The 27,680-nt window shown below is 45.9% G+C and overlaps 1 protein-coding gene and 2 non-coding genes across 3 annotated transcripts; 1 reads left to right on the top strand and 2 right to left on the bottom strand.

Moving 5' to 3' along the window:
• Positions 1-10,300: 10,300 nt before the first annotated feature.
• On the top strand, positions 10,301-12,118 carry LOC149371008 (solute carrier family 22 member 7-like). The gene has a single exon (XM_089579012.1). The coding sequence runs from the start codon at positions 10,301-10,303 to the stop codon at positions 12,116-12,118; it is 1,818 nt and encodes a 605-aa protein (XP_089435138.1).
• A 3,440-nt stretch (positions 12,119-15,558) lies between these two features.
• On the bottom strand, positions 15,559-15,640 carry TRNAL-AAG (transfer RNA leucine (anticodon AAG)). The gene has a single exon. It is a non-coding gene; the product is annotated as a tRNA-Leu (tRNA).
• A 4,724-nt stretch (positions 15,641-20,364) lies between these two features.
• On the bottom strand, positions 20,365-20,446 carry TRNAL-UAG (transfer RNA leucine (anticodon UAG)). Its single transcript has one exon. It is a non-coding gene; the product is annotated as a tRNA-Leu (tRNA).
• Positions 20,447-27,680: the final 7,234 nt, after the last annotated feature.

Raw genomic sequence — 27,680 nt, 5'->3', positions numbered from 1 at the left:
ACATTTGCACCGCATGGCCAAGCGTGGTGCAGGCTAGCCCGGTGGAACTCCGTCCCCCCCCCCCCCCCCCCCCCCTTCTCGCTAGTGCCGGCTCGAGGATCAACCGACCCTTCGCCGGCAGCCCTTTCCCAGCTGCAGACTTTGAACGGCTGAGCCCCTCTCGTCCATTCAGACAATTCAAACGGTGACCAGGGCTGTGACCTGATCAGAAAGTGAGAACTGCTGACTGCTGCAACTGTTCCCGAGGCTATTAAAACAGAGCCGCGCTGAGTGAGAAGAGAGACGGAGACAACAAGCGAGCGAGACGCTCTCCCGAGTAATTGCCGCACTCTTTTTTGCAAGCCCGTTATGGTCTCTGCCATTGTGCAGGCTATGTAACGCCCTTGTTTATAACTCACCGCCGTCTTGACCGTTTCATCACTCAGCTCTGCGCAGCAGTGGCAGCAGGCTGAGATGCACGAGAGCCAACAGTGGGGACAGGGTGGGATGCCCAGTCCCGACAGGGGACACTTGAGCTCCGCCTTAATGGTACGACGCAAGAGTGTTAATGTGTCCCTTCAGCGGCCTGGGGTCCTCTTTACATGTACTTCGTAGACATGTACAGTCTTTGGAATGTTGAAAAATTTGGTTCAATTTCTTTTTATTTTATTTTATCTACCTCAAGATACACTAGGCCTGCCTTCAACCAAGCCGAACGAACGTTCCTATGTGGTCAAAGGGTAACGCGCCCTGCTTACGACTCATTCGACACCAGTTCGAGTCTTCAGCTGGACCAATCTGCTTTTCAGAGTGATCACGTTCATTTCAGCAGAGACACTACGATATTGTGGTAGAGTGACGTCACGACCCTGTAAGCCAATGAGGAATTGTGTAGTGACATCATCACTGTTGTACTGTGTGATCTTTGTGGGCTGTTTCAATAACGCCCGCGAGGTCATGTGCTTGTGACGTCATGACCATGTTGGCCAATCCGCATTTTCTCGGCACGCCACCAAGGCACGGTTCCCTGCTGAACGGGACCCTTAACGCTATTGCGTTAATATGAGAAAATAACTGTAGGTCCTTTCAGATGATGTCGAAGATTTCTGTGTAACTGCGTCGTTATACAGGCTAATTCATTCAACTATATTCGCGGGAAATATGAGTATTTAGAAAAATTATTTTTCGAATTGCTATGCCATGCTATGTCATGTCGTGGTCGTTAACCTACATATGTGGTTTCTTTCGGTTACTGATCGAAAGCCACACTGTGCAATTAACTAGCTGACTGAAACACGGCCATGTTTGTTGAAAATAAATCTTGCTATTTTTCTTTGGATGTGCTAGAATTATCGATATTTGATGCTCCTAAGCGGGTACGAAATTATTACGACGTATTCAAGTGCTGATTGCATTATGGTATTATATACGAGAGATCGTGCAGTTGGTGTTGCAGATTTTATTTACCGCCTAAAATAAAACAGTTTATGAATGGTGGTCACGGTGACAGTGTCGATGTGTTTTGCCCATGAAAATTCTTGGTGACCACGGACTGAAATTATTATGAAGCATTATTTCTCAAAGAGCGATGATGGTAATATTGTCCGGAAACAAAAGGGTTCCGGTGATTTTCATGAAGACTGTCTTTTCAAAGCGAATTTTCCATTGCAACTGGTCACGCCATGCTATTACTTTTGAAAACTCATTATTTAATCTTTTTTGGTTCTTGAGAGTATAGTGTTCTAGCTAGCAAACAGTGACCCACGTAAAATTATGTAGACAGAGAGATTATCAACAATGTAATTTATGACGGACAAGAACAGAAGGGGATCCTGAAGTGAATCGAGGGTGACGCCAAAATCAACGGATACTGTATCGAGGGATGCAATGCTCAATGTAATGAACTGATGTCGGTCTCAAAAAAAGCCGATAGCTGGTTATATTTAATATATATCCCGATTTTCGAAGTAGCCCACTGTATGAAACCTTATCAAAGGCCTTCAAAACATTTATGAAAATTGCGTCTGTTTTTCTTCATTTGTGCATACTGCGAAGTTATGTATAGTTTCACTTTGCTGAGTTGTTGGAGAGTAACCCCGCCTCAACTCATGTTTCACCTTTGAGAGGTTGTTGTGTTCTTCAAACAAATAATCTAATGTTTATGAATGAAGTGTTAATTCGAATCTGAATTGTGCACTATCTTGGAGACAGTGAAAGGGTGAATGGTAACATGTGTATTATCGCCTGTTCTCTGTTACGATTTGATTCTGGCACTTCCCCAGTCGTACGATAGAGAAGATTCATTCGGACATTTATGGTATAAAGATGTGCAAAAATTTCCCGCACCATTATGCATAATGTTTCGAAAAATAAGTTGGAATGTTTATTTGGAAAGTTGGAAAGTTGGAAAGTTTTTTTTTTTTTACGCCAAGGTTTAGTAAAAGTAACAAACACCGACCTCAGGAATACTAAATCCGGAATTGAAGGTGTGGACATAAAAAATTGTAGAATTATCATCTTTCGTAAAAACAGTTTTTGAATTGTTACTGAACGCCGAACGGATTGCAACATCTTCGCATACATCTACACCATCTATTGAAAACACATTGTGAGATCAATAACTTGGTGTTAACTGTCGCCAGAATTTTTCGGGTGGGCCGCTTTTTTTCGAGGTCATAAAGTACAAGACAGAGGCCATATTGCTTTAATAACAGCCCAACGCTCATTTTTAGAATAAGAGTATCAGTAAGACTTCCTCATTTTAAATATGTTGGGCATCTCTAAGTGCTCACGATTGTTATTCAATTTTGTTATGAACCAAATCCAGTTAATATGTGCAGAAAACAGTGCGGTCAGTTGAGAACCATTCTAAGAAACAGATTTAATTTAGGAATACAAAATATTATTGAGGAAAGTAGCATGTTTGCATCTTTTTGGCATGAAACCGTACATCACCGCTGCAAACCATAAAAGTATTATTTGAGATGAAAATTTAAAGCTGCGCTGGCATGAAGTCACCCTAGCAGCAGGGAATCCGTGGCGGGGCTATGAATCGAGCCACGAATCCGAAAAGTGCGACGAGAAGGCCAAACCATGCACTTCTGCATCAAAATACGTTGTCCGCCTATACATACACAGCATACTGGTCTCCCTTAGTCGCTGCGCCTCTACATTCTTTACTGTGTTGGACAACATTTCATGGACACCAGCACACATGGGCTTGGCACGAAGCGAGACTGCAGATCGGGCCACTCGAGGCTCCGCACGCCCAGAGGTCCTGGATGGGCCCCTGCAGTTATCCACGACAAACACATGCCGAGAAATAATTACTTGCTTTCAGCTAGAAAAGAGGTAACTTCCGCCCCGCCCGACAAGATAATAAACAGGTCATAGACAGCAGCCTGTAGGGGACTACAGGACGGCACCTACCCTAGCTTAGCAAGATACCTTAGGATAGGATAGGATAGGATAGGATAGGATAGGATAGGATAGGATAGGATAGGATAGGATAGGATAGGATAGGATAGGATAGGATAGGATAGGATAGGATAGGATAGGATAGGATAGGATAGGATAGGATAGGATAGGATAGGATAGGATAGGATAGGATAGGATAGGATAGGATAGGATAGGATAGGATAGGATAGGATAGGATAGGATAGGATAGGATAGGATAGGATAGGATAGGATAGGATAGGATAGGATAGGATAGCTTTATTTAGCTGTAGCACAAGTGCTTTTATGCGGTCAGATCAGTCCATCCGCAACGGTCGATTGCCCCTGTTCCAGGGCTCCGCTAGATGCTGCCGTCAGCTGAGCTCGCCGTATCAAACCGATCTGGTCATCGCGGCAGTCGCTGGAGAGCAGACCCTCCCATTGCTCCGCACTTGGGTTTGGTATAACTGGGACGACGTCGAATTTTTGGCATGCCCATGTTATGTGATACAGTGTAGTTTTTCATGGCACCACGGACAATTGTGTGCGTAAAGTGTGGGGTGAATTTTGCTTAGTGTGTTTAGATTTGGATATGACGCTGTTTGAAGTTGTCTCCATGTGACAGCCTCTTCTTTGTTTAAGGATTTGTGCGGTGGTGGGTTTCGCATCCTGCTGCCTTTGTAGTTGTGGAGTATGGCTGAGTATTCCTAAGGTACTGGCAGGGATTCCTCAAGGTCTTTGACGTTGGATTTCACAATTTCGCCAGAAAGTTACGATAGGTCAGTGGGCAATGCGCAGAGGTCTCGAACCTTCACTACGCAGTCTGGGCATATAAAAAAGCAGACACAGATATTGAAGAAAACAGGTGGAGCCTCAGACCCTTTCGACTCGGCTCGGGCCACTCGACTCAGCTTCTGCTGGTGAAGAGGGCCCGGGAGGTAGCAACCGCCCTTGGACCCCAGGACTAGGGAGAACCATCCCCCTGAACTAAAGATATCAGTAAAATGTTTTCCTCTCTCTCCCTCCCGAAATTAATTAGCAAGCGACTGCGAGAACTGATAAAAACATGACCTGGAGGATTCGTGGTACCAGCAAGCGGTTATTGCGCCTTCGTAGTAGAGGAATACAACCTCAGAAGGAAACTCAGGCAACCTATACGTCAACCCATTCATGGATTGAGAAGGTCACTCGTGGAAAGAACTGAGGCTCCCTGGGGCGTTCTCAGATCCTGTAGGGGATCGCCCTTGACAAAGTTACAAATATAGGAGCTTCTAGAATGTATTCAATCCAAGAATATTGCCTTGATTAATTTCATATTTATTTTTTAAGGAACCACCGTCACACGCTAGGGAGAAATATGCTAATATTAGAGCTGTAACTCACGCGTTATACTCGCAAGTATTGTACCGCAGAAAATGTCAGTTTACGGATGCCCATTGGCTCTCACGCTACCCAATGCCAATTGTGCGAGATATTCTGCATTGTCACCCCAACCTTCGAGCTTGTTTTTTTATTGTATTACTTTTACAAAGCTCTATATTTCCGATCCACGTATTACCTAGCGCGCCTGGGGGCTTCAGCACGAGGCACATGCATTCTTTGTCATTGTACTCCACTCATATTTCGCAAATAGCTGACCATGGCCGCAAAAGTCCTTCGATGAAAAACAATAAAGAGGAGATATTAACAGCTTCTAAAAGCAATCTTAGTCACTACATGGCGCTGCAACCGATTTTCTAGATTGTACCCGCCAATAAGGTCATTATACCTTCTTCCTTATCTCTTCCTCACTGGTCCACTGAGCGCGTTTTGCGGATGATATCGGCACAAAGCCCCGACGCTAGGAAAACACGAAGGCGAAAGGAACTTCCAAATGCTCTGGTTGTTTTTGCGCAAGAACTTGTCGCTAAGGCATGATTAGCACACTTCGGGTCTCCAGTCGGAAACTGGGTGCTGTTGTTGCCTATTGTGCTGATAAATGTCCGGTGAGACATATTTGGTTATAGTTTTAGCCCCTATGTCATCTAAAATCTCCGAATATAGACTTTACCTTCGTCGGCGAAATGACAAGATTGAAGGCAGGAGGCTACTGTTTAAGGATGAATGGAAAGTTGAGCGAGTTGGTATACGTTCATTTTAGGGTGGAAAAAACAGCGCGAAAGGGACGGAAGACAAAGATGAAGGAAACCACACGGACGAGCGCTGACTCACAACTATTTCTTATTCAGAAAAAACAGACATTTATAGTTAAAAAAGTCACATGACCTGACGTCACTCTCGCACATGCCCAGAATGCAACAGTCTAAGAACTATATCATGAGTCAAGATTAAAACCTTACAACGCGATTTCAGAACACTGTGATTAACCGAAAAAACACGAGACAGCCAGAAACAAAAAACAAAGGCACTAAGAAACAAAACAAAAATCACGTGTTGTCAGGAAACGCGACCTCTTTATCGACCATCAATAAGGAAGGCCGACTGACGCATTCATCCCGTCTTTTCCGAATATGATATGCCTCAATGAGTCCGTTGTCGTCTTATCTCTATGGCCGAATAAAATACGTGTGTGCGCGACTAGAGGTCTGCATAATTTCTTATTTTCATTCTTGCAAGCTTTGCAGTGCTCTTTTAGATGCGAATCGTTTGAATCTGATAGTGAACAAAGATGCTCCCTAAGTCGAATATTTATACATCGGCCGGTCTGTCCTATATATACTTTTTTACATGAAAGAGGAAGTTCATACACAACTGAACATGCGCACTCTACACACCTTGATCTATGGGAAACCAAACAACGAAATAGGCTAATTCTTGATATGTTGTCATGGCGATTCCCTATCATGCGACAAAGCCCCCCCCCCCCCCCCCCCAACTTGTGTGGCGCAGAAAACACCACATTCACGTCAAATCTGCCCGCCACCTTTTTCAGATTATGAGCCATTCGGTGCACATACGGAATAACGGCAATTTTTTTTTTCCGGTTCTGTCCAATTTTGTATTCAAGAAATCTTTCCGCACTGCCCTCACCAGCTTCTCGCAAGTTGCTGAAATCACCCCCTGTGGAAACCCTGCGGCTTCTAATCTACTTACTTGTAACAGCAGACTGTCCGCTATGCAGTGATAGCATGAATTTGTGAGGCTTGAACGTAAGGTAGTCATTGCAATTCCATTCTTTACTAGCTTTGAGTGCCCCGAGGTAAAACTTAACACCGGTTTTTGGGATCGGGGTGAATACATCCAGCAGATGTGCTGTTCCCTAAAAAACAACTTCAAACTTAAAAACTGCAGTGCGTTTTCTGACGGCAACTCGAAAGTGAAGGACAGTCCTTTACCGCATTCTTGAAAAACCTTTAGAATGTCATTCACTCTTCTATTGAAACTGTCCCTGTCTACTAACACTAAAAAATCAACAAATCTTGAAATATGCATTGCAAGACCCCCAATTTTGTTTTTTATTTCCTTGTCTACCTTAGCAAGATAAACGCTGCTTAGGGCTGGAGAAACCTTCGAACCTATGCATATGCCCTTTCTTTGAACATATACATCTCCTCGCCATCCCACGTATGTTGATTGCAAATAGAAAGCCAAAAGCTCAAGAATTGGGGGTCTTGCAATGCATATTTCAAGATTTGTTGATGATTTTTTAGTGTTAGTAGACAGGGACAGTTTCAATAGAAGAGTGAATGACATTCTAAAGGTTTTTCAAGAATGCCGTAAAGGACTGTCCTTCACTTTCGAGTTGCCGTCAGAAAACGCACTGCAGTTTTTAAGTTTGAAGTTGTTTTTTAGGGAACAGCACATCTGCTGGATGTATTCACCCCGATACCAAAAACCGGTGTTAAGTTTTACCTCGGGGCACTCAAAGCTAGTAAAGAATGGAATTGCAATGACCACCTTACGTTCAAGCCTCACAAATTCATGCTATCACTGCATAGCGGACAGTCTGCTGTTACAATTAAGTAGATTAGAAGCCGCAGGGTTTCCACAGCGGGTGATTTCAGCAACTTGCGAGAAGCTGGTGAGGGCAGTGCGGAAAGATTTTTTGAATACAAAATTGGACAGAACCGGAAAAAAAATTGCCGTTATTCCGTATGTGCACCGAATGGCTCATAATCTGAAAAAGGTGGCGGGCAGATTTGACGTGAATGTGGTGTTTTCTGCGCCACACAAGTTGAGGGGGCTTTGTCGCATGATAGGGAACCGCCATGACAACATATCAAGAATTAGCCCATTTCGTTGTTTGGTTTCCCATAGATCAAGGTGTGTAGAGTGTGCATGTTCAGTTGTTTATAAACGTCCTCTTTCATGTAAAAAAGTATACATAGGACAGACCGGCCGATGTATCAATATCCGACTTAGGGAGCATCTTCGTTCACTATCAGATTCAAACGATTCGCATCTAAAAGAGCACTGCAAAGCTTGCAAGAATGAAAATAAGAAAGTATGCAGACCTCTAGTCGCGCACACACGTATTTTATTCGGCCATAGAGATAAGACGACAAGGGAGCTCATTGAGGCATATCATATTCGGAAAAGACGGGATGAATGCGTTAGTCAGCCTTCCTTGTTGATGGTCGATAAAGAGGTCGCGTTTCTTGACAACACGTGATTTTTGTTTTATTTTTTAATGCCTTTGTTTTATGTTTCTGGCTGTCTCGTGTTTTTTCGGTTAATCACAGTGTTCTGAAATCGCGTTGTAAGGTTTTAATCTTGACTCATGATATAGTTCTTAGACTGTTGTATTCTGGGCATGTGCGCGAGTGACGTCAGGTCAGGTGACTTTTTTAACTATAAATGTCTGTTTTTTTCTGAATAAATATAGTTGTGAGTCAGCGCTCGTCCGTGTGGTTTCCTTCATCTTTGTCTCCCGTCCCTTTCGCGCTGTTTTTTCCACCCAAAATGAATGTATAAGGATGTTTTATTAAGTAGTGACTGTTTGCATTTGTTTTCTCATTAACTCCATGAAATTGTTATTAGTAATCGTGACTAAAAACATTTTTGTACACTTTACTGTGATATTTTCTTTGTGCTTTCTTGCACATGTGTGCGGAGTTCTGACATAGTCGCTCAACGACGACCTTTTTCTTATGGCGGGCTCATGCTACTTTGCGCATATAGGGGAATTTTTGAACAATACCTATGAAGTGATTGAATACTTTAAAAATCTGGTACAAATTTGTGCACTGCAGTACAGCTTTTCGTAGTTTAGTTTATTAGGGGCCATGAAGTCTAAGCTCACTTATATCCTATTTCCAGGAGATCAGTGATTCTCTCCGTTGAGTTCTCGTTCCGTGCTGCTGATATTTTAAAAAAGTCTGCCTGGTGCAGTGGAAGAGCTTCCATTCTGTTCGCACTGTTCATTTAAGGTGCAGCTTGCCTCAGTGGTTTAATGACTATATTAATTTGTTCAGAAGTTCTGTATTCTAAGGGGATCGCTCCTACAGTCAAACCCATTTTTCGTTATGATATAAGCTTTTATCAGTTCACGTGCGATAGTGTTGCGGTTCTTGCCCAGTAATCTGATCTCACTCAGCAGTGCCCTGCAGTTCTGCCAAGTAAGGCAATGCTTAGGCAGATGTGAACCCTCCCCCGTCGATAACGATTGGTCATGTTCCCGCTCACGATAGGCTGCTGTTACAGAACTACCGCTGCTCACAGTTCGGTAGTTCTGCAACAGCAGCCGATTTTTTGTGGCTCAGTGTCGCCGAGATAGTGGCGTTCTTTGATGGTACCAAGATACCGATTTCATATTATAAGGACGTGACGGAGCCATAGGTGTAGATATAGTAGTGCGAACTGTAGCATATAAATATGTGCTCAACAGCGAATTCTTTTAATCCTGGCCAACTGACGTAAGCTCTGTTCTTAATGGCAGGAAATGTCGGCGTAACGATCCGTGAAAAAATTTTCATACTGGTAACCAAAACGGGACAACGCGCTGGGAGCACGACGGGAAGAAGATGGACGCTTCCCATAAGCGACATGCTGCAAGCGGATGAGCAGATTCATGGCCCACAAACCGTACTTGCGCGCGAAGAAGCTCATGTCTGTGCGGCATGGTATGGAGAAGCTCTGTGCTCGGCCGGACTACCCATAGTCTCATGGTCTCCCTGTCGTGAACAATCTAGTATGAGCCATAATTGATATGCACGCCATTTTTAGCTGCCCTTCGCATCACCTCCTCTCTGCAAAGTAGGCATTTGGTAGTTCCACTAAAACAATTCAGAGTGAATTGGTCCACTCAGATTTCTCTTTTTCTTCGAGCTCTTAACTTTATGCACAGCCATCATAATGCTGCCTAACCTACACAAAACATTCGCTTTTCTGCTAGAACCAAGGTGGGCGCATAGTAAAAAAATTTAATATATCGCATTTCGCTTGATGGACCGACGACTCGATGGCCCGGAATCACCGCCCGGCTGTTCGCCAAATAGCAAGAAAACGAGGTTATAAAACATTCCCTTGTAAAGCTAATAGCAGCTGCTTTCTCACCGAAAATAACGACGGAAAATTAGGTTTGCGACAATGTACCACAATACTATTGTATAGCAACATGAATGGCGCGATACTTGCTTGCCATCAGCACAGCTGATTTTGGACTTACCAGGCTATGAGAGACGCCGTAGTGGAGGGCTCCGGAAATTTCGACCACCTGGGGTTCTTCAACGTGCACTGACATCGCACAGTACACGGGCCTCTAGAATTTCTCCTCCAAAGAAATTCAACCTCCGCGGCCGAATTTCGTGGTCGAATTTTCTGGAGCCCTCCATATAAGGCGTCTCTCATAGCCTTAGTCACCTTGGGACGTTAAACCCCATAAACCAAACCAACCATAATGTAGAGGTGCAATTGAGGTACCACTAGACGACACAGCCTCGTGACCATGCGCCACTCTCGAAGGGAAGAAGAAGACAGGAGCCCGAGGAGCTCGCGCTGGGGCGGGTCCTGCCAGAACGCGACCAGGATGACTGCGAAGATGCACCCGCTCTGTCTGCGGAAGCTGGCCAAGATCGACCTGGTGACCAGCGAGTGCTTCGACTGTGCCGACGTGTTCGGCCACGGTAACTTCCAGCGCTGGCTCTTCGTTCTCACGATGGCGTCAGTGTGTGCGATGCACTGCCACACACTGGTCTTCCGCCTCATCTCCGGCAATGTCGACCACTGGTGCAAGCAGCCGCACGGCGAAGCGATGATGTCTGCTGCCTCTTGGAGGAATGCGGCGATCCCTATTGACACCGATGGACGTTTCAGCCGGTGCACCGTCTACAAACACCCGGACGACCCCAACGACACAAGTGTTATGGGCTGCCACCAGTGGGACTACGACCCGGAGCGGGAGAGGAGCACCATCGTGAGCCAATGGGACCTCGTGTGCGACAGGCAACCGCTTCTCGCTGTGGCGCAGGCCGTCTACATCGCGGGCTCGATTCTCTTTATGAGTTTCGTCGGACTCCTTGCGGACCGCTTCGGTCGGCTACCCGTGCTCCTCTCGGCGGTGGTGGCCCTGCAGCTGGCCACGCTGGGCGGATGCTTCGCAGCCGCGTACCACGTGTACGTCCTCTCGAGGTTCCTCAACTCTGGCTGCGCCGCGACGGTCACGGTGCTCTCCTCCACGCTGCTCTTTGAGGCGTCGACTCACGGGAACCGGAGCCTCCATCTGTGCGCCGCCATGATCGCGGGCATGCTCATAGCAGACGGGTGGTTCGCCATTGCGCGATTGCTGCGGCATCTCGACTGGATTGTGCTGCAGGGCCTCATGCTCTCGCCAACGGTCATCACGCTCTACGCGTTCACCGCAGCACTCGAGTCGCCGCGTTGGTGCATTTCCAACGACGACATGGCCAGCGCCGAGGTGATCATGTTCCACGCAGCCAAGGAGAACCACTTCCCTCTGGCTACCACGATGTGCATGCTGGAAAGGCTCAAAGATGAAGCTGCCCGGAGCGAGTACCGCCTAAGAACCAAGGGAGGAGACCCCGCAGGAGCCCGAGAGCTGCTGCACCGCTCGTCCGTGTTGTTTGGCTCAAGTTTCGCCACAACGTTCGTGATGTTCGCGCTTATGCTTCTCGAGGCCAAGGTATCGGCAGGAAAAAAAGCCTGGTTCCAGTGGGTATCCAGCGGCGCAAATCTCGCGGGCTTCTCGCTGCTCTGCCTTGCGGCCAGGAGAGCAACATCGCCGCGCGTGCTCGCTGTAATCCTAGGCACGCTCAGCGGCATCTCCGGCTTAATAAGTTACACTTTCTCCGAAAAGTACCACCTTTTTACCAGTGTGCTGTTCCTCTTGGTCAAGCCGCTTGTAAATGCTTGCAACGTCCTCATATTCACTAGTGTCATGAGTGTCGGCGCCGCTCCCGTCCGCTGTACGACGGCTTGTTGGTCCTTCGGCGTCGGCCGTTGCGGAGGGGCGTGCGCCGCCCTTCTGTTCGCGCTTCCGAACATGCGACACGGCGACGTGCTCTTCGCCATCGCTGGAGCGGCGCTATTTGTGGTGATGTTGGCTCAGTTCAGCCTCCTGCCAAAATCTGAAGTCCTAATAGTGACCAGCATCGTTCCCGTCGTCGAAAACAAAGGCGGCGTGGAATACATGAAGAACACGCTCGACGCGCCACGTCCAAAGAAGGAGCACCACCGGAGGAGCCATTCAAGCGCGGTGTCGTCCAGAGGCCACGGCTCGGAGATAAAGCAAACGGGCTTAGATTGACTACGGGGCTTTATTTTCGATTTGACCGTGGACATTGTGTTATTCGTAACTGTTATCTCTATTTCGCAGAATTCACTTCACCGTATTGTGGAACCTTTTCTTCTCTCTTTTTGCCTTTTCTGCTCACCTTATTGTCTTGTAGTAATGTGCGGGGCAGGTAAAGCTACCTTGAACAGTTTTATTGCTATAATCTTTCCTCGTGTAATGTGACTATCTTGACTCGTGATTATGTCAAGGACATAAGATAACATCTTAGATTTTTGTAATATTTGCATAGCTAATGTAGTTTTCCTCAAGACTTTTCTGTCAACTATCGGCCCACAAGTGGAGCAAGCAGAAATTGTGCAGATTGCTGGCGAAATAAGAAAGCAAGGGTAATCACGTCTTATGTACTGCCCAACCACTTAATATGTGATAGCCTGGGCGCGAAAATGCTATGAATAAGACTGTAAATTTATGCATTTATAAAGAAAGCCTCGTAGCTTTAAAGCACATTAATTTGAGAGAGAAACAACTGTTGCCATCGAGTTCCAAATTCAAGAAAGGGAGCAGGGTTGGCCTCTGTTTAGTAGTGTTTTCGCATGATTCCACTGGATCAAGAACTACCTTTTTTCTTCAGCCTTAGCCTTGACTTAGGCTTCTGAAGTTTGTAATAAGGACTGACGCTCAGTCACCTGAATATAGCCTCTTTTTGCTCGTTCGTTTGCTTGTTTCTTCATTTGTTTGTTTGTTTGTTTGTTTGTTTGTTTGTTTGTTTGTTTGTTTGTTTGTTTGTTTGTTTGTTTGTTTGTTTGTTTGTTTGTTTGTTTGTTTGTTTGTTTGTTTGTTTGTTTGTTTGTTTGTTTGTTTGTTTGTTTGTTTGTTTGTTTGTTTGTTTGTTTGTTTGTTTGTTTGTTTGTTCCTGACAGGTCCCCTGACCCCTTAACAATGGCTCAGGGGACCCATGGGGCCCATCCGAAATCAATGGTGCAAAAAAAAATTGGCAGTGGCTTAGCTCTGCTATGCCAGGATATGCCCAGCGTAAGGTATTGGTATATCTCGGTTAAGCTTGTTATTAGCTTGGTTCCCCCCTGTTAAACCTTGAAATTCCGGCACGTGTAACTATTCAATTTCAACTGTAATTTCAATTGTATTCAATTGTAACTAACAATTTCAGCTAAAAATGTTATCTCATTTAGGGCGCTAGGAATAAGATGTTTTATACTTTGTAGTCCGTAGTTTGTCCGAATAAGTGGTGTAATTTTTCTCAAGGAAAATTTATTTGTCTTCACGGGATATAATATCAAAACTAGGGGTATTTTGTTTGCTTTGGGTCTAAATCTATAGTGCATGTTTGTATATTAGAGCTGATCGAGATAAAACTATGTTTTTCAATAAAATACCTTGTGATCTCGTCGTAATTCGGGCTTTCTATAGATCTAATGGCTTTTTCTTTTTGCACGATGGTTAATTTTTGAACGTTACAACGCATTCTTTTGCCCAATATCAAAAGACAGCAACTTAAATGAGATTGTAGCATTGCATAATATGCATTTAATCTATGCCTACTCAGAATTAAGTTTTTCACTTTCCACAATGCGTCAGCTCCTTCCGACAGCCTTAGTTTTTAGCGATTCACGTGTTCGTTCTAGCTTAGATGCTCTTCAAGGTATCTTTTTTGCCTGGTCCCCGTGTAACGGTCGAGGATTTCCGAGTACTTGCAGGGTACCCGCGTAGGCTCCTCGAGGTCAGATGGCCCGGGTGCTCGGTATTTTACGTATCCTCGAGGTACCCGGTCTGCTTCTTGGTTCCCTGACACCCCCGCCTGTCCCGGCACCCATACTATCCTGTGTTGCATACTTGTGGTACCCAAGAACCACAGGTAATCAATCGGTGATGTATGTAGGTAATTTATGCGCTAAGGCCGATCCTACAAAGTACCCGAGTGAAACAAGCCATATCTGTTGTATTCAGTTTCGGTTTCAATTTCAATGCTTTATTCCCCAAGGGGCGCTTCTGTTTGTTCTATATTGTTATGGGACGGCGTATCTGTTCTCGCTTCGGCGAGCGCGGCTTCGGCCGCTTATCTGTTTTTTGAGCAGCGTCCGCTCCGGCGGACGCAGTTGTTGCTGCGACGCGCGTCTTTCCTTTCCTCTCTCTCCTTCCTCTGATCTTTTAACTCTCCTCTATCTGCACGTGGCAGCGGTGGTGGCTTGGCTCGAGCCAGTAGCAGGCCCGTGCAATTTCCTTTTCATCCTTCTCTCAGTAACAACAACAACAACAGCCCGCGCAGAGAAAGGCACAGAGACGCAGGAGACCCAGACACAACCGGCCGCGGCGGTTCTCTTTCGTTCTCTACCTCTCGCGCTAGCGCCGCGCGCTCTTGGTTAGCGTAGGTCGTATGCCATTACAATATATATATATATATATATATATATATATATATATATATGACTGTGTTTGAATAAACGTGTGGTGTGTGCATCGGGACGGCTGGAGTCTGATTTCCACCTTCGAAAATATAACAATATCCAATATTGGCCCCATTACCTGCATGTACTGCTGGGTTACTGTGTTTCGCTTGGCGTTTTTTTTTTTTTGTCACAAGCCTTTTCTTTGAACATGTGCATGGCGGTCTCCTGTGTCCTGCCGTCCCTATAGTTCCTGCAAGCCAATTGAGAGTCGATTAGGATTGCTAGTAGCCGCCCTTTACGGAAGCCTTCTGCCATCGCAAGAGCTACGGCGGCTTCTTCTGCTTCCTTTATGGAGGGGAGGTGTTCTTCGAAAAAACTTTACAGTATTGAACCCACGATTATGAAACTTGGGTCATTGATGGCGTTTTAGTGCTTATTACAAATATGGTCTTAGTTTTTATGTACCTTGAATAGCTTTTCTGTAATAGAGTCCTCAATAATAAAATATAGGGCTTTTCGTGCATACTTTTTTTTTGAGGAACAGCACGCGTGCTGATGTTATCTGCCAAGTATACATCTGGATATTTCATCAATTTTTGTGCGGGATAATTTACATCTGTCATATTTGCAGACCAGACCATAGCAGTACAGTTTTCTAACAATGTTCTCTCTAGGGAAACTGCAAATAAATGCGTGCCACCACAACGCTTACAGAATGCTACGACAGGCAGGTAAAATACACATATGGCCATGCGAGTCTTGACAAGGTGGCACTGTGAAAAAAAAAAACGGGGGGGGGGGGGGGGGGGGGGGGGGTGAAGGTTATTTCCCGGCACTGGTGACACCGCACGCAGTAAAGGAAGTCAACCCTACGAGAGTAGCACACTCAACGACGATGCTTATATTAAGCGTGAGGAAAATGTTCTCTCTAGACATCTGCCTTGCGTGGACAAATGAAAAATAATTACCCCTATACAGGCATTTGAGGACGCAGTGATCTCCATTCCTCCTTCCTTACAAATTAAAAAACAAGGAAAGCAAAAATTCTGGCAGCGGTGGGATTCGAACCCACGCCCCCGAAGAGACTGGTGCCTTAAACCAGCGCCTTAGACCGCTCGGCCACGCTACCGACGAGGACACGGTTTCCGCGGCCTACTTCACATACGTTTCCTAGTAACCTCCTTACGCGCTCTTTTTTCCCCTTCGGTTGTTTGCACGCCCAGTCATTAGCTGGTTTTCCTCTCCTACTGGCGGGCGCGCTGGGAGAGGCTAAAGTGAATGGTGGAAGATGAAGTCTCGTGTACTTTAGGAGAACGCAAACTGAAATCGCGGAGTGGGGATATTAAACAAAAGCATGCCGCCGCTGTATCGTGAACACTTCAGCACGTCACGTGTAAATTTCTTCACTGGCATTCAGTGTTACTAAACAAAAGCTAAACTTGCCGAATTGCGATGATCGCCACATTAGCTCTCAGTATAAACAAAATCGCTTTGCAGTCGGCTGTGGGAAATAAAAAAAAAATAAACAGTATAAGCGTTTGCTATACTTTGAGGTCTGGCTAGTATCGACAGTATTCAAGAGTTTAGTGTCATATCTTTCACCTCAGTCTTTAACTGCTCACATCGTCCATCCTGGCCTTCATATGCTTGCTTTTCAGCAGTGAGCCTGCCTATGGCGACTGGCCCGAATTTAAAACGCTTATCATCAAGACATTAGAGCAAAAGAATTTTAAAAAGATGAAAGGAACAAAATAATCTATATAAGTCAACATGCCTCTATGGCGCCTGCTTTTAAGTTTCTTCTTTTGCAAGCATATCCTTAATTACAGGCCTCGGAATCAGCCGCGACTGCTGCTTGCGGACGTGCGCCTCAAGTGTCCTCCTTTCTGCGGCCGGTTTTGTGCGACCGCAGTGGCAAGCAGTCGACGAGACCAGCTCAAGGTCAGCTGCTGGAAAAGACGGCATTCAGCCGTTGCTGTTTGCTAATGCGGATGGCTTTGCAAGAAATGTAATGTGAAGAACAGATATATTCGCTGGTGCGTGAAGGTGTGAGATAGGGTTCTGTGTGAAGGGGAACGTTTAGAACAAGTGCATCAGCGCTAACCAATAGCTATGATGAAGGGCAAAAATGTGGGAGGCGCAAACTGCCATCAGAGCTGTGTTCCACGCTATGCGTGCAAATAGACTTTGCCGGCTTAACGAGAATAGCCCACATGTTATCACCGGGATTCGAGAACAGATCAGAAATCACATTTCAATTTCGCACAAAAATACCATTGTGTCGCTGATGCAGTTACTTCCGTTGTTCTTGCCTTAAACGGCTGATGCAAATTCGCAGAACATCTATCGCGCTTAACACGCAACACCAACGGGATTTCGTGAATAACTTCGAGTTTACAGTGAACGTACAGCATCTTGTGTTTGTGTGCGTTTTTGTTTTGTTTCGTTTTGTTGTCTTTTTTGGCGCCCGTTTGCAGCTTCTGGCGGTGCTCGAGAAGCCAGCGACCTTACTGCGAGCTGAAAATACCACCCTGCCCCGCACTTATCGGAAGCGAGGCGAGGCCGGGAGTGATAGAGACAAGTGGGGAAGTGAGATGAGATAAGGGAAAGGGTGCATTTTCTTGGACAAACTGGCTACTGCTGCAGTAGAAAAAGTCAATTGGAGATAAATGGCTGAGGGTGGGAATATAACTGGATAGATGTTAACGAATACGATCGTGACGTAACTTGCTTCTAAGTTTTAAAAAAGTGGTACTTTTTACAAGGAACATAACTGGGGCAGTATTCTTTTTGGCCTCCGGGCTCGCTTAGAACATAGGCGTAAGGCCGGGGGCTACTGAAATGATTGCATCACATATTTTTGTCTGCCGGGGGAAGGGGGCTGTGCACTATGGTCCCATGGTGCAGGGAGGCATGGGAGTGTGTGTGGTCAGTGTAGTTGCACTCAGCAGTTATGTACACCACACCATTAAAGACATATCTGTTGCAGACTTAGTCCAGTGAAGCAGACGATACACTGCAACAGTGTCACTCGTTAAATGGATACTGAGAGCACACAGTGAAGTTGTCCTGCATCGATATGTTACAGTGTTCTAATAACAAATATGCCAGTTTAACTCAAGACAAAGCATTTACTGGTATAAGCTAGAAATCGATAGAATGAAATGCAGGTACCGTTAACACCACCTTACTCGCAAACAAGTTGGGGTGACTTAAAGACAGGTTTTTGTGCGTGGATCTCTCAGAGCAACCCACGTGCCCATTCACTTCCAAGCGGTAGTCACAGAGTTACTTTCGTTCCTGACGACCCGAGTTTTGAATTGGGTGGCATGGGAGCAAAAATGTTACATTTTACAGCGACAATTGTTAGGGCCACGTTTCCCGTTTATGGGACGCCGTAGTCGTTGGCGTTCCAGCCCATGACGTCACGACAACGCGCCACGCTGATTGGTGAGAATGAAGTGTCGTCATGACGACACCCCACGTTGGTCGCCAATAATGTCAATCGTTGATTCCTCCGAACACAATGATCGCACTCGTGACGTCAGCAGTTCCCCTCTTCCCTCTCGTCATGGCTGCGGCTGTCACGCCGGAGGCCAACCCTGCATGAATAGATAAGTGACCATCCGTGACCGTTGGTGAAGAACGCTCACACGCATTACGCACGACTACCCTGCACCCTTACTCTCACTCCTCTCCCGCTGCACACCCCACGAATGGTTATTGCACACGGCTACTCCAATACACCGAAGTTGATTAACTGGCGTCGGCATTTCACATTATCCCAGCTACTGCTTATATTCGCATTGCCACAAGCATACATGGTAGAAAGAGGTTAGTCAGATAGTGTTGATAATCAAAAAGTGAACAAGGGAGTGAAAACCTCAGGATGCTTGGCGACGTTTCGGCAAGAGGACTTGTCTTCGCCTGGGCTTAAATGTCGTGTCAATTTCTCAAATTCAGTTTTCTCCAATATAAGTGCGTCTTTTGTGGCTGAGGCACAGCCAGAAAAGGTCATTCAATAGATTAAAAAAATTAATGCGGCTGTCCTTAGTGTTCCTTCAAAACGATTCATTCAATTATTCATTGATGCAGACACGTGAAATGCTTCAATGAGAAAGTGCGACTCGTTACACAAGAGCCATTGCAGGGGACATTACGATAACAGTAGCCAGTGTCCATTACAAAAACAAAGTATTCAGAGTCTCCTTCGTAGCTTCATTACACGAGCGAAAATAAAAAGTAAACGACCTGAAGTTTGTTGGTATGGAATGCTGTGAACGCTGCTTGAAATTCTGCGCTCGCTGGCACACATTTACCGACAGCTTTGAAGGAATTGCTCTACTTCGTTTCTCTTGAAGGAAAGAAGCTGTTTTCAGAAATTTTCAGGTATCTCCAGCGGCTCAGATATGCGAACACTTTTACACAGGGCTTGTAGTTTCATGCGCAACAATACCTCCGGGCAGCGAAGGGCACTAGGTGACCGCCAACAATGTGACTTCATTCCGTTCTTGTTGAATGAGCTAGCTTATTGATAAACCTCTGTATAATTCGGCTGAAAAACCATGCTTGTAACATGCGGGGACATTGTGCGTGCAGCTTTTTAAAAGGAGTTCAATTTAATATTCATGACAATTGTTTCATTTTTCTATTATTAATGTAAGCTTTGCCAGGCGCTTCCAGGAGTGGAAACAAAACCCCAAAAAGTGCAGGTTGTTAGAAAAAAAATGTGAGAAAAGAATTCTCCAGAAATCAAAAACAAACAGACCATATTAGCAAGACAGGATAAACATCAGGAATATCAATGTCGTAAAAAGCTGCCAGCGCCATAGCCATGAAACAAAAAAAAACATACATTAAGTCAAGTAGCGTTTATAGGCCACCAGCCATAAATGACGATTGCTCACACTGGTGCGTCTTGCTAAGTTTCAACAAATGTTTCTTCTTGGCGGCAAATGCATCTGCAGATTCATGTGTAAGTCATGCTGGGAGTTCATATTTCTCTGGCTAACCAAAAAAATATAACCCTTCAACTGCTTACAGCGGGAGATAAATGGTTCCCATACTCTTGTAGTGATTTCTTCTGACTGAGAGCTGCGGAGGAGGTTCTAGGTGCACGTGTTTGTTCATAGCAATGCAGTCATGATAAAAAATCTGGGCATCTTGAACTTTACTTTCTTCCGCGAATTGAAGAAGTGACATGGTTATAAGGTTGCCTAAACAGCAGTTGAAAGGTCGTAATTTGATGATAAACGCTAAGGTGGCCGTCTGCTTTACATTATGGCATAATTACAGCGACTGATGTGCGCACTATACGGCATGCCAGGTAGGTTTAAGAAACCTGGGCGCAATTTCACGCAGTACGGAGTACTGCTTTAAGTACTAATACGCTTCGCGTAATCGGCGTTTTAGTCGCTTGTTTCGAAACTCATTTCTCGTCACTGCACTTCCAAAGTCCCCCCCCCCCCCCCCAATTCACGCATCATAAATAGAAAAACTGGTTGCTCACAACGTTATTTAGGCAGAACGTGGTTTGTTTCTAGGAATAGCGGAAATTTTCGAGTTTGGGTCAGGCTCGCGTTAAGGAAAACGCTGGTGCTGCGTTAAAATACTGTTAGATCCAAGACAACGATGCCATGTTCTATTAGTGAATAAGAAAATTCACCATAACTCTGTTCATTGCCACGTTTCCGAAGAAAAAAAAAATTACATTGTGCAATATGTCGTCTACGAAGGCAACGCAGGTGCTTTGCAAAACATCAAACGATTAGCAGTTTCTAAATCAGGCAGGACAGGTGCTTCTAAGTACTTGAGGTTTTTGACATTTTTTGAATTACAAACATAAAACATACCTGGCAGCGGTGGGATTCGAACCCACGCCTCCGAAGAGACTGGTGCCTAAAACCAGCGCCTTAGACCGCTCGGCCACGCTACCGACGGCGGAATGGCGTCTGCTCTTGCCTTGTCGTTTGTTTCTACGGTCCGGATATCCGTACGACGGCACTACGTACAGCCAGGGAAACGCCCTACATCAACGGGCGTGTACATGGAGCACTGCGAAGTTGAAAAACGGAGATTCAGTACATGTATTATCTGACACTAACTTTGGCGTAGGTTATTAAAGCAATGAAATTCCCTATACAGTCAGTTCGCGGGTGCGTCGGAACATTAAACTCTACAGAAACAGGCACATGTTGCTAATGTTACTTGTTAATAATCACAGTTCTTAGTGACAACGCACTAAAAGCTTTTCAACTGATTTCCACAAAAAGTGTTTTTCTTGAATTTTTGGCGCGTTCTCACTAAATCAGAAATAATTAACACTTGTACTTGTACGCAAGTGTACGTTTGTGTACACTTGTAGCGTATATCCCACGTGGCCGACAGACAAAACGGACCGCCGCGCTTTAAAGTGACTGTTTCTCACCTTTGAAGTCACCCGTCACTAAGAGACCGAACCGGTATCTTGAAGAGTTTGACTAGAGCAGCTCTCATCCATGAGGTCCGGATTAGTGCACTGCACGGGCTCGGGCCAGCCCGAAAGCCCGGGCTCGGCCCGCGGGCCGGGCCGGGCCGGGACTTGATTTATTATGCCGGGCCTGGGCCGGGCCCGGGCCTGAAGTTGCGGGCCCGGGCCGGGCTCGGGCTTAAAGCTGCGGGCCCGAGCCGGGCTTGGGTCCGTACAGAAACGGCTGGTGTCCGACTTTTCGTTCACTATTGCAGAGTGAAGTACACAACTGCGGCATTGAAGCAGCGACACGGATGAGCTACGAGTTATAGTACGCGCTCAGAGAAAAACTAAGCTTTATTCACTGACCTATTTATTTCCTTATTTCCACGCCGCGGAGTGTAAGAGTAAAATGCAACCGGCCTTAATTGGCCATTGATCGTACGTCATCCGAAAACATACCTATACACTACTAGAAATGCATTCCTCAAGAACATATTAGTTTAGGATGCTTGTAGTCTTCAAGCACATACCGTGAAATACTCAAGCCTTTTAGCTTTTCGTTTCTGCTGAAAGGCGATCTGTTCGGCTATGAGCTCAACGTGTAAGATCGCGTTCACTAAAAAAATGTCATCCTACTGCTTGCAAGGCAGCTTTAATATTCATACTTCGCCGGCGGCAGAATATAACTGATTAAAATCACGGGCAACGCAAAGTAGACTACTACGCGTGTATGCAGCCCTTTTTATTTGGCTCTCGGAACTTCCGAATTAGTCTTTGCCCACCTACACGAGATCACAATCCAAAAGACGGGCCTGGCGAGCACTACTCTTCACCACTTCCTTCTCGGTTAAAAAGAAGCAACTTTCTGGAAGCAAAACTGCGGTTTCAGAACCTTTGTCGGCCAGTTCCTTATCGGTGTAGTAGCAGTCTACTTGCTGAGTGTGTTTGTAGCGTAGCGGAGACCCTCCTTCAAAAAATGAAAGGAAAGAAGAAAAAATTCCATGCTAAGCCGGGATCAAAGCGACCACAAGTGGTCCCTTAAATACACCGTGTGGCGCACAACTTGAAGAAAGTTGCTGGCCGGTACGACGTTCCTGTCGTTTTCTCTGCGCCAAGAAAGCTGAGCGGGTTATGCTCGCGGATCAGCGAAGAGAAGAAAGCCATGTGCGGAAAGAGGCACGGCAAGCATTTCGCTTCTTGTGCCGTCGGAGTGGTGTACGAAATCCCACTGACCTGCGGGGAGGTCTATATAGGCCAGACAGGTCGCTGCATTAACGACAGAACACGGGAACACGAAAAGTCGTTAGAAAACGGAGGCGGGTCGAATTTGCCCCTACATTGTAAAGATTGCAAGTGTGAGCCAGTGCTTAACGGAATAAGGATTCTCGGCAGGAGTCGCGATCAGGTGGCACGCGAAATTCTTAAGGCCTTTATGATCAATAAGAAGGGAAGCACTTGTGTTAGCGACTCCTCAGTATCCCTCCGTAGAAATGAAGTGTCCTTTCTTGACAGTTTTTTGTGACGTCATGTGCTGTGCATCTTTTCAGCCCTGCATTTCTAGCGGCCGTCTGTTGTTTGTTTTAGGCGGGTTGTTAACTTTGTTACTGTTTTTTTTTGTTCTCGGGTTCTGACTGCTTTTGCTTTATACGTTAGACTCTGCCTTTGCTACGATTGTATTTTTTTTGACTGATTTTGCTTCTCTTGTTTGACTCTGCTTTTGCTACGATTGTTTGACTCTGCTTTTGCTACGAGATGGCCTGCTCAAAGTTCTGTTATCAAATTTTTTTTAGTTTTTTCTGCAGAGGTTAAGGGTTCTTGTCTTTTATCCTGATGTTGCTGTTTCTTTTCCACGTGTTGGGTCTGAGCGATAATGCGATGAGTGTCATGCCTGAGCTGTATGTTTAAATATGCCACCTTTCCATGCAATAAACAGTTGGTAGTGTGCGCATGTGGTGTCCCCTCTCTTGTTAAGTGTCCTTGTTGCGCCGCCATTCATTTCATCATGCACCAACTCGCCCCTCAGGCCATTCTTCTGAATATACCTCAAGCTTACTGTGAAACGGGCCGGGCCAGGCCCGGGCTGGGCTTCACTCCGGGATTCACGGGCCGGGCCGGGCTCGCTAGAGCGATAATATAGCGGGCCCGGGCCGGGCCCGGGCTTGAAGCCGCGGGCCTGGGCCGGGCTCGGGCTCCAGGTCTCGGGCCCGGGCCGGGCTCGGGCCTCAGATTGAGGCCCGTGCAGTGCTCTAGTCCGGATATGCACGACACATGAGTGGCATCTCTTAGATTTTAGCATCAATAAATAGCCGCAAATTCAAACAGCTGGGTGCAGCTTCTATATCTTGCGACACAATGCAAAGGGGCTATATTGTCAGTTACTAATGTACTTCAATGTTACCGACTTTGGGCCCCAGTCAATTACCTGCACCACTGAAGACTGAAGCTGAAAATGAAGTAAGATGGATACAGGCACGACTTAACAGTGTGAAAAACGCAGTTAGATTTGAAGAGAGAACTGTAGGGTTGTTTTCCACGAGTTAGTTTTACCTTGTTAAAGAGAAACCAACACAAATCTCAGCTTTGAAAGCAGGCAAAGTGGCTCGTTTACGCTTGCAGGGCATACTGAGAAGCATAGGCAGAAAAAAAGGGAATAGCCTGATGCACCGACCATTCGAAAGCGAGGCATTCCATTCTCACAGAGCCAAAGGCGAGATAAGGATCGGCATTACAGCGCTGTCAGAAGACCGCGAACAAAAAAGGAGTGTTTGCGGCATGGACGATAATAAAAAAAATAAGAACAAACTGAGAATGAAACAGTGGTAAGCAAAAAAAAAGAAATGTGGGGGCGACGGAAAACCAGTTCTGTAGTAGGGACGAAGCAAACATAGAAAAGAAGCCACGGAGCGCCCGCTGTTTACTGCGCAGCCGTCACTTATACGAGGTGATTTTTTTTAACGTTTGCAGACTTTTTATATTGCAAACTGTGAGACATGCGTTGACGCTGGCTGTGCAGGTGGATTGTATAACCAGGTGAACATTAAGTTCGTAGCAGAACTCAATAATTAGATGAATGATTAAATAAAATTCGGCAATGAACGTTTTGGTTCTGATTTTAGGTGGCAAGATTATAGTGCGAAATTGCAGGCCGTTAGCATCGCAGGTGAGCCCACTTTTTTAAATTTTCTTTTTCCGCAATGTCATCCGAAATATCCAACGTCAAACTGCACATATCAAAGTTCGTTGAGTTGCCTTTCACTTGATGTAATTATTAAATATTGCCTCGGCGCGGGGCACTGCATCAATGTCTCAAAATACACAAACGGTGCCTATACTTGCTGCATTATAAATGCGGGTGGCACCATTTTATAAATGTTCAACACGGCAAAGCAAAAACTATGAGCTTACAAGTGTGTTTTGTTTTTATTGCGAAAGCAATACTGCTTGCACTTTTCAAGCCTTTGCCGTGACGCGGCGGTGCCATGAACCCCGTGTGACGTCATGCGTGACGTAACGCCGAAGAGCTGGGCGACCATCTCGCGCCGTCGGAGGAAGCGGCGGTGCCTTCACCGGCGCCTAACTCCTGAGCTCTCCGCTAGGAGCGCAATTGTGGCGTTACGCCGAAGAGATTAGGCTCAACTCACGTCGCTAGTAAGCAGTAGCTGTGCCAACCACCAGCGGCTTAACATTGCTTCGCGACGATGCCGCCCACCGCTAGGGAAGCTCGTCGCAATGCGCGTAAGAGACAGCAGCGAGCTATTCATCCTTCTCTCAGGTGCAAAAACAACAGCCGTCTACGCAGAGCGGCGGTAGACACGGCGGATGCGGGCTGAAGAAACGGATGAAGTTGCTTTCGCAATTTCCGGGCTTAACCAAGCTGAGCCTCTGCCAATTTTTTTACGTTCGAAATTTGCAACCAGATTGCCCATAAAGGTAACTTAAAAACTGGGCTCTCCTTCGATGTCGACAACTTTTTCGCAATATAATCTTGTCCTCTAACATCACAAGCATGAAAGTTTATTACTTAATATTAATTAATTATTTCATTAATGAGATCTACCACAAAAATAATGTCAGCCTTGCTGCACAATGCACGGAGAGCACTTACATATATCTCTCAGAGTTTTACAAAAAATCTGCAAACGTTAAAAAAAATCACCCGCATAGACTCGCGTAAGGACCACACTTTTCCTTTTTCGAAGACACTGCTGACATTTATCCACTCAGTTTTTTCGCTTGCACATTTCTGTCTGGCAACCCGTGCTTTAAGATGAATCGGCACAGGTCTGGTTGGCCTTTCGCAGCGAACACACACTGAAAATAAGGATGATGTATCCGACAACCGGCGGGCACTACCCGCAATAAAAAAAAAGGTCGATGGGAAGTTACTGGTAGCCGTCATGCCACCTGAAGTTATTCGGAATAAGAATCGAAGCGGAAAATAAGAACCGGTTCTGGTTCAACCGGTTCTGGTCAACCGGTTCTGGTCAACCGGTTCTGGCGGCGCGGTTCGTAACAGCGCTTCGCGCCTGCGACTCGCGGCCTTCGATGAGGGGCGGCTTTTGCCAGCTGGCCTTTTAGAGCAAAAAGCTCTACTTCTCCTATGGTAAGCCTGAAGGTCATCTGGCTCTTAGATTTGACCTCTAACAGGAGGCGCGACGCATGTGCAAAATCGCACTTGGCACGTGCCTCGATCTTCTTCTTCGACGCCGTAGCTGCGCGCTTACATCCTGCCGATAAGGTGAAAAATGGCAGTTGTCAGAGCAAACACATAGACTTATTCTTAGCGGTCAAGCAGGCCGCCGCGGTGGCTCAGTGTATACGGCTCTCGGCTGCTGACCCAAAAAACGTGGGTTTGATCCCGGCCATGGCGGCCGAATTTCGATAGAGGCGAAATTCTAGAGGCCCGTGTACTGTGCGGTGTCAGTGCACGTTAAAGAAGCCCAGGTGGTCGAAATTTCCGGAGCCCTCCACTACGGCGTCCCTCATAGCCTGAGGCGCTTTGGGACGTTAAACCCCCATGAACCATTTTAACAGTGAGGCTACTGACCCCTCGACTCCTTCCAGTTGAAATCAAGGATCTTTGTCATCAGCAGGCGCTAAAGTAAGGCTTAGCACAGAATCGAGCAGGTTTGCTCACCGGGCGTTTTTAGCCGCCTGTATCCTTCTGGAATAAAGCAGGTGATGTGGACCCGCCTTCTCATTGGACTCGTCGAGGTGACGTGGGCAGGCGCTGCAGCCTGTTTTTTTTTTTTTTTTCCTGTCGTGTCGGCGAGTTGAGGTGGTATAGAGGAGGAGGCTTACTTTTAATCGTCGATATTTTTGGTGTTAACGAAGCTAGCTTAATTTATTTTTTGGTCCGGTGTCGAGTGATGAAATACTAAGAGGGATTTTTGGTGGGCTATTTGGTCCACGTGAAGTAAAGTGAAGGAAACAGTACAAAAGACAAGGGCGTGACGCGACAGCGCAGGAGCTGATGTTGACTTCATGGAATACCGATCATTTGTGCGCTTCTTTTAACCTCAGCAAATACAGTTTCATGGTTCATTCAAGCTCTCCAAATTGCTGCAGCCGACCTGTCCCAGCAGACTCCCTTGTCTCTGCACCTGTCCCTCACAACATTATTGGCTCCTTGTAATCAGCTCTTTCAGAAACATATTTCACCCCTTTTCATTACACGCAATATTTTATCCGGATAGATACCGGCCGCATCGACTGTTACTCTAAAAAATTCAAATTATTTTCATTAACCGCATGTTTTCTTCAGAAAGATAATCACAACGATACAGCTGTTCTGTGGTGCTCTCTTGGATATTACTAAGCTGGCCTACAGGCATACCTTAAAAATTTGCTGTTCGTAACATTAGAGCACAGAGTGCTCCACGCTGACTACTTGACATATGTAGGCCTAAACTTACTGCTTCCAAATATCGAGCTACCGACCTAAGTTCGTTTTAGACAAAATTAAAACGAAACTAAGAAAAATTAACAGGTACACCTAGTACTATTGTGTGTTGGCAGTGCAACAGCGTTAGCAGCTGTTGATACATTTACCGGAAGTGACGTCACTCTTCTCCTGCCTCCTGTCTGGTGGCGTCACCTGCCTCCGGAGTATGAGAGAATTTTGCGACTGACGAGTGGCATGGGCGGGGATAGGTGGAGCCACCTCACGCGCGAAGTCGGCCTCAGGAAAACTGGTATACGTCTGCGCTAATAAGCCTCCGGTTTTATAAAAACATCTATTGGCCAGTAGTCTCAGTCTTCACAAAGCGGGGAAGCACCGGGACCAACCATTCCCATAGAAACACTATTAAATAGAACCGACGCACATGGTTGCCCATGTTTTTTTTTTTCAATTGCAGGTTTTTTGGCGGCGTCAGGAGAGGAAGGGGGGGGGGGGGCAAGAGGGTGCGGTTGATCCCCCCCCCCCCCGCCTTCTGGAATTACGGATATTATTTATGCACTATATTCCTTTTTGGTGCTAACCTACCACCGCCCCCACCCTCTGACATCGGGTGCCCCCCCCCCCCCTGGAGAAAGTTCTGCGGACGCCCTTGAGCATTTCCAATACATTTAAATAAAATTTTAAATCTCACACTCATCACGTGTCTCTTAGAAATTATTTATCTGGGGCGTTATAAAGCTATTTTTATTTAACGACTTGGTTGTTTTTTTTTTGCATATTTAAATGTCATGCTAATTCTGCAAAAAATTAACTCTG

Source organism: Amblyomma mixtum, chromosome 1, assembly GCF_055824585.1.
Source record: "Amblyomma mixtum isolate Tamu chromosome 1, ASM5582458v1, whole genome shotgun sequence".
NCBI lineage: Eukaryota > Metazoa > Arthropoda > Arachnida > Ixodida > Ixodidae > Amblyomma > Amblyomma mixtum.
The sequence above is the reverse complement of the archived record's forward strand: the minus strand, read 5'-3'. Positions and strand labels throughout refer to the sequence as shown.